This window comes from Lutjanus erythropterus, chromosome 16 (assembly GCF_056507025.1).
Source record: "Lutjanus erythropterus isolate fLutEry1 chromosome 16, fLutEry1.hap2, whole genome shotgun sequence".
NCBI lineage: Eukaryota > Metazoa > Chordata > Actinopteri > Lutjaniformes > Lutjanidae > Lutjanus > Lutjanus erythropterus.
The window spans coordinates 37,975,001-37,982,500 of NC_139332.1; the positions used below are offsets into that span (position 1 = coordinate 37,975,001).

Below are 7,500 nucleotides of genomic sequence, written 5' to 3' on the forward strand. Positions count from 1 at the left end.
AACACTTCAGTGAGAGTTTGATGATTTTCAGGTGAAAAGGTGGAATGAATAGTTTTATAAGTGAGGAGGTTTTAGAAGCAAAGGTCTGATTCATGCTGATAAAAACTGGATGAACAGGTGTGAAAAACAAACACACCCAGTGTCAGGTGACAGTTTCTCTCTCTGTGTCTGTCCTCACAACTTAACATGTCCTGAAGTGTTTGACTTGGAGCAGGTCCAGCACCCTGTGTCCTCATCAACTCACACACTTTGACACAAAGAGTCCTCAAAGGTTCTCATCTGTTCTTCTTACTATGAGAACAGAACATCATCTGGTGTGTCAGTGGTGTTCTACATGTTCTAGGAGAGTTTTTATTAGAATCATTGTGATGTTTTGACCTGTGTGTCAGCAGGTTTTCACCACACAGTAAATCTGTGTCTCTGATTGGACAGAGGACAGTGTCAGTGTTGCAGGAATATAAGAACCATGTTGATGAGACATTCTGAGTCTCAGTGATTCAAAAATATGTCCTGATGCTGAAAAACACTTCATCACTTTTCTTCTTCTGTTTGGGATCATCCTGCTCTTCTTTGGAACTTCAGCTCCCATCATGCTTTGAGGCGTGTCAGCAGGAAATATAATGTTGCCATGGAGACAGTGAGTCAGCTGTGGGCTTCACCTGAGCCTGTTGATTTGAGACTCTGTTTGTTTACATGTTGGTGAATTTTCATCTTGAAAAGTCTTGTTTCATCAGCTGCTGTCACTTCCTGTTTACACTGTTACCATGGAAACAGACAACCACTGATCCTGAAGGAAACTTGATGATGATGATGATGATGATGATGATGATGATGGTGATGATGGTGATGATGGTGATGATGATGGTGATGATGATGCTGATGAGGCTGATGATGATGATGATGATGAGGCTGATGTGATGATGATGATGATGAGGCTGATGTGATGATGATGATGATGATGATGGTGATGATGATGATGGTGATGATGGTGATGATGGTGATGATGATGCTGATGATGATGATGAGGCTGATGATGATGATGATGATGAGGCTGATGTGATGATGATGATGATGAGGCTGATGTGATGATGATGATGATGATGATGGTGATGATGATGGTGATGATGATGATGATGGTGATGATGATGAGGCTGATGTGATGATGATGATGATGATGATGATGATGATGATGGTGATGATGATGGTGATGATGATGAGGCTGATGTGATGATGATGATGGTGATGACGATGATGATGATGATGATGATGATGATGATGATGATGATGGTGATGATGATGATGATGATGATGGTGATGATGATGATGATGATGATGATGATTTGTCAGAGATGGAGATCAGAGCATCATGACTCCACATCTGTATTGATTTGATTGATAAAGTTTAAAGTTACAGGGACAGTGAACATTAATGAACATCTGTGTAAATGAGACACTTTAGTTCCTGATCAGGTGGAATGAGAGACACAAAGAAACATCAAATACATTCAAACAGGAACAAGGATACGACACATACAGCAGCAGAACACACAAGAACACAGACAGTGTTCCCATGAAGAGCAGAACACTCCACACAAGAACACATGAGGTGCTTAGAACAAGAACATGAGAACAAGAGAACATGAAAGATGAAACAAAGCTTCAGATGATTGGAGGAAGAGACAGAGTCTGGTCTCACACTTGATTGTCTTTTAAAGATGATTTTAAATGTATTTTAAATGAATGATCTGTGTCTCAGTCTCAGATGAGTGTTGGCAGACTGTTCCACGTCAGAGCTGCTCCCTCGTCCTTCTGTCCCCTGTGTTTGTCCACTACAGCAGCCATGAAGGACCAAAACACACAAACGGACACAAGACGACTGTGTTGGTGTCAGATTTAGTTTGTGTAACAGCAGCATGTTAGCGGTTAGTTCAGCAGACAAACACATGTGTCTCAGTCACGTCTGTGTCAAACTGCTGAGCCTGACTTCCTGTACAAACCCACTTCCTCTTTATTTTAAAGTGAAACTGTTTGCAGTGAAGTTTTGTCCGAGTGTCTGTCTGATCAGGAGGCTGTGAACTGACGTCCTCAGAGTGTCTGTCTGATCAGGAGGCTGTGAACTGACGTCCTCAGAGTGTCTGTCCGATCAGGAGGCCGTGAACTGACGTCCTCGGAGCGTCTGTCCGATCAGGAGGCCGTGAACTGACGTCCTCAGAGCGTCTGTCCGATCAGGAGGCCGTGAACTGACGTCCTCAGAGCGTCCGTCAGTGTTTGTTGAGTGACTTTGTGGTTGTTGTAGTTTTTACAGGAAGATGAAGATGTTGCTGGTGTCTGTGATCCTCCTGCACGGTAAGATGACCTTCCTCCCTCTGATCTGATCATCACCTCAGTCCATCATCATGTCTTTAATCTGTATTTCTGTCTTCTTAACTCCACCAGTCTGTTGAAGCTCCATCACCATGTTTTCTTCACATACAAACATGAAGAACATATTTTCAATCTTTCTGTAAATCATGATGAATGTAGACGACTGTCCAGTCAGACTGTCCTCAGTTCTGCTCTTCAGGGGACGTATTACACACATTTATCATCTCAAGTCTTACAGCTACAATATGGAACATTTACACTTTCAAATGCTTCAAAATGTCTCACCTGTTATTTACACTCTACAAAAATATCAACTCTTTTGTTTTTGCTCCCATTTTTCATGAGTTAAAGTCAAAGATCTCAGATTTCTTCTGTTTATTTCTGTCAAATGTCTTCAAATCTGTGTTAGTGAGCACTTCTCCTTTGCCAAGATGCTCCGCCCACCTGACAGGTGTGGCCTATAGAGACGCTGATTGAACAGCAGGATTATTGATCAGGTGTGTTTGGACTGATCACAATAAAAGGACCTTTGATGTGGAAAAAAGACATTTATTAGACACTGAACTACGGCTGTTTCACATAGAGCTACAGATACCAAAGACATGACCCGCCTACTCTGTCTCTGATTGGCTGACCCTGATATTCTTACTCTAACTCTAACCAATCACTCTTCATGTCTCAACCTAACAACCCAAACCACAGCAACAAGTTCCAGCCAATCAGAAGCCGCCTGCAGCTGATCTACAGTATTTTTTCTGCACATTTCTGACTGTATGCTGGAGGAGCTCTCATGGTTGATTCACAGTTTAAAAAGAAAAATCCTTGAGAACCTGTTTTATCTCCTGCTCTGTTTTAGAGCGACTCCTCGCTCCTCTTAACCGGCCGCTCGGAGCCACAAGTCCTCAACAACTGCTAGGCTAAAAACAAGGAGCAGCTCGTCTGTTGAAGGACACATTTTGGTCTTTGTTGTGGCTCAAAAACTGACATCCATAGAAAAGTTTGTCCTCAAAGTTTGTCCAACATCTGCAGATTAATTCCACAGCTGATATGTTGTGATCCACTAAAGTTGGACACCAGAGCAGATCAATAAATCCCTGTTTTGTTCTCTTCACCACGATCTCTCTGTGTCTGTGCAGTCGCCATATTCGAGCCTTCAAGGTCTGCTAGTAAACTAATGAGAGACGCAGACTTCACTACAAAATCAACTGGAACTCACTTCATTCTCAACTCATTTTCAGGACATTAATGCTGAAAATAAAAGACAAAATGTTTGGATCATTTTCTGATCTAAAGTCATGAAATAAAGCTGCTGTGACTGAACCCCTCTGTCTGTGTGACCTCACAGTTTCCCAGCATGCCTCAGCTGTGGAGCTGTATGAGGGGGAGGAGTTTGTCCTGCTGCCCTGTGAGTTTCACACTGATGAACTGTTCGACCCCACAGTGGTGTGGAGACGAGACGATCTCCGTCCTTCAACTGTCCACCAGCGTCAGCAGGAAGGTGATGAACTTAAAGACCAAAACCAGCTTTACAGCGGCCGAACATCCATGATGACTGACGCTCTGGAAACTGGAGACCTCAGCCTCAATCTGACAAAACTCCGCCTCTCTGACAGCGGCACCTACACCTGCACCGTCAGAGTGTTTGGATGGGGACAACGGACAGTGAGAGACGTCCAGCTGCAGGTCAAAGGTCAGAAACAAACACTAAAACCTACTGTAGATACAGATCAAAGGTCAGAGGTCAGAGGTCATGTTCTTTATGTTTCTGTTCCCACAGAACGATTTCCATACTGGGCCAAAGTTCTCCTGGTTCTCCTGGTTCTCCTGGCTGTTCTTGTTGTTTCTGGGGGTCTTTTGTTTCATTTCCGTCAGTATTTCATGTCAGGTACGTCACTACTACTACACTACCCATCATGCCAATGGTTATCATCTTTAATCAGGACAGTGAGGTCTAGGATGGGAAGAACTGACCTTAAAATCCTGTCAACAAGAGAAAAACCTCGTAGTTTTCTTTGATTCAAATCTTAGTTTTGAAGCACATATTAGAATTAGAACCCAAACTGTATGTTCTCATCTTAAGAACATGAGCAGACTGTTTGAAACCGACACAGAGACTCTGATGCTTTTATTTCCTGCAGAGTTGATTCCTGTAACGCTCCACTTCCTGGTCTTCATAAGAAAAACGCTGCTCAGTTACGGTTCTTACAAACTCAGCTGCTCGTGTTCTGACGAGGAACACAAAGACAGACACATTACACCAATTTTAAAGTCTCATCATTGACTTCCTGTGAGCTTCAGAATTGATTTTCAGATCATTTTACTGCTTCATAAAGATTTATCAGATTTGTTTTGATCATATGAACCCTGTAGAACCCTCAGGTTCTCTGGTAGTGGTTCTTTAATGGTCCCCAAAGTTAGAAGAAAAACCCACAGTGAGGCATCATTTCATTGTTCTGGTCCACATCTGTGGAACCTGAAGACCTGAGGAGAGAGAGTTGATATTTTTAAAAGGAAACTCAACACCAACCTTTTTAGTCTGGCTTTAAATTGAACTTTATCTCTGGACTTATTTTGGATTTATTATTATTGTGTATTTATCTATTGATTTATTTTATTAATATGTATTTCTAGCTGGAATATTCTTTTATTTTGTTACTTATTTCTTTCATTTTAATTTATTTATCGATTTATTTATTGATTGATTTCAAATTGTTCTCTATACTGAGTGTTTATTGTTTTTATTGTGTGAAGAACTTTGTGTTTGTATGAAAAGTGCTGCATAAATAAAGATTGATTGATTGATTGATTGATTGATTGATTGATTGATTGATTGATTGATTGATTGATTGCTGCTGTCTGTCCAGCTGATGTTGTGGTTTGTTGTCCTCTCAGTCTACAGGGTGGAGGTGGATTCAGGGGTGGAGTCTGTCCAGCTGCCCTGCAAAACCACAGTTCACCTGCCTGAGGACGTCTCAGTGAAGTGGACGGACAGATACAACAGGAAGGTCCACGTGTATCAGAACAGTTCTGATCAGCCTGAAGAACAGTCCAGTTATTTCAGAGGTCGAACAGAGATGAAGAGAAACCTGAGAACTGGAGACGTCAGTCTGACCCTGAAATACCCCACAGACAAAGACAGAGACACCTTCACCTGCACCGTCTGCAGCAGGGAGGGACGGACACTGATGGAGAAACGAGTGGAGCTCGAGGTCAAAGGTCAGTGCTGTAGATGAACAGATGAACTTTATTTGTCCAACAGATCAACGTTGACAGAAATGTAGAAGTGAGCGAAGTGAATCCTGTGGATTCAGTGACGTTGATACAGAAACAATGAGACATTTGTTTGATGAATGTTTGTGTGTCCAAGTGTTGAGGACTGATGTTGGACATGTGTTTGAAATGCTGTGTGGAGCTGAGATTCATTTACAGAACAGAGATGAAAACAAACATGTTTTCATGTCAAATCTTCTCTTCAATGTTCAACTCTACATCCAGAAATGTCAAAGAGACAAAGAGACACACAGCAGCTCAACACTGACATGAGACATTACTGTGAAGCAGGACATGGACAGAAACATCACAGCTCCATCAACACTCTGATCATGTCCAACACCTGGACAACCTGCTTTACTTCCTGTAGTTCTGTCCCCTGTTACCTGCTGCTCTCATCTGCTTCTGTCCTTCAACTTTCTCTACAACTTTGGAACAATTCAATAAAGTTATTCAAAACTGCTGCTGCTGTCTGTCCAGCTGATGGTTTGTTGTCCTCTCAGACTATCAGGTGGAGGTGGACGAGGGGGAGGAGTCTGTCCTGCTGCCCTTCAAGACTGTAGGTGACCTGCCTGAGGACACTAAAGTGAAGTGGGAACGCTTGGAACCGAGATACATGATGGTCCACATGTATGAGAACGTCTCTGACAGACCTGAAGAACAGGACGAGTTTTTCAGAGACCGAACAGAGATGAAGGACGACCTGCTGAGAACTGGAGACGTCAGTCTGATCCTGAAATCCCCCAAAGAGACAGACACAGGAGAGTACTGGTGCTCCGTCTACAGCAGGAACATCTGGAGACTGAAAACAGTAAAGCTGAAAGTAAAAGGTCAGTTTGAAGATACAGCTGTGTTTGTCTCTGATTGGTTGGTGTCTTGTCTCTGATTGGTTGTCTCTTGTCTCTGATTGGTTGGTATCTTGTCTCTGATTGGTTGTCTCTTGTCTCTGATTGGTTGGTCTCTTGTCTCTGATTGGTTGGTGTCTTGTCTCTGATTGGTTGTCTCTTGTCTCTGATTGGTTGTCTCTTGTCTCTGATTGGTTGGTATCTTGTCTCTGATTGGTTGTCTCTTGTCTCTGATTGGTTGGTCTCTTGTCTCTGATTGGTTGGTGTCTTGTCTCTGATTGGTTGGTATCTTGTCTCTGATTGGTTGTCTCTTGTCTCTGATTGGTTGGTCTCTTGTCTCTGATTGGTTGGTGTCTTGTCTCTGATTGGTTGGTGTCTTGTGTCTGATTGGTTGGTGTCTTGTCTCTGATTGGTTGGTGTCTTGTCTCTGATTGGTTGTTCTCTTGTCTCTGATTGGTTGATATCTTGTCTCTGATTGGTTGTCTCTGTCTGTCCTCTGTCTCCTCTGCAGAGAGAACTCAGATCAAAGATGAAACAGTGGACATCAGGAACAGAAGCAGCTCCACTGATCCAACTCCTCTGATGGCTCATCAATCAGTCTGATTGGTCTGTTGCTCAGTCTTTGATTATTGATCTGATCTGACCTTGGATCAGAGAGAAAATGGAGGTGAAGGAGCTGATGGAGGACGGATGAAGACAGGAGGACACTTTGTCAGCTTCTTCTTCCCTCTGACTCCTCCTGCTGACTCTCACACACAGTCCACACACTCACTATTGATTACTATTGATTCCAGTCGATCATTCTGCTTCCTCCCGTCGTCGCTCCTCCGTCGTCCAGCCGCTGACCAGAGATCAGCTGAGCTCCTCCATCCTCCAGGATGCTCCACCCACTTTAACAGGTGGAGGAGAGGAGCCACAGCTGGATCTCTGAGGACACAAACAGCTGTTCAGTCTCAGGCTGCGTGTTGATTGGTCGGCTGATTTGATGGACAGTTAAAGTGTCAATTCTAATATTAATATG

At 43.0% G+C, this 7,500-nt stretch overlaps 1 protein-coding gene across 2 annotated transcripts in view; it reads left to right on the forward strand.

Moving 5' to 3' along the window:
- The first annotated feature begins 1,151 nt into the window (after positions 1-1,151).
- Positions 1,152-7,500, forward strand: part of LOC146313657 (uncharacterized) — a 6,802-nt gene continuing 453 nt past the window's right edge. Inside the window, exons 1-5 of one of the 2 annotated variants that reach the window (XM_084739638.1) lie at positions 3,685-4,054; positions 4,142-4,249; positions 5,257-5,580; positions 6,138-6,468; positions 6,995-7,500. The exon at positions 6,995-7,500 is cut by the window's right edge and continues 453 nt beyond it. In XM_084739638.1, coding sequence (XP_084595764.1) covers positions 3,910-4,054; positions 4,142-4,249; positions 5,257-5,580; positions 6,138-6,468; positions 6,995-7,082 — 996 coding nt within the window. In that variant the 5' untranslated portion in view covers positions 3,685-3,909 and the 3' untranslated portion in view covers positions 7,083-7,500. Of the gene's footprint in view, positions 2,347-3,684; positions 4,055-4,141; positions 4,250-5,256; positions 6,469-6,994 lie in introns of those variants that run through there. The other variant, XM_084739637.1, reaches the window with a different exon arrangement.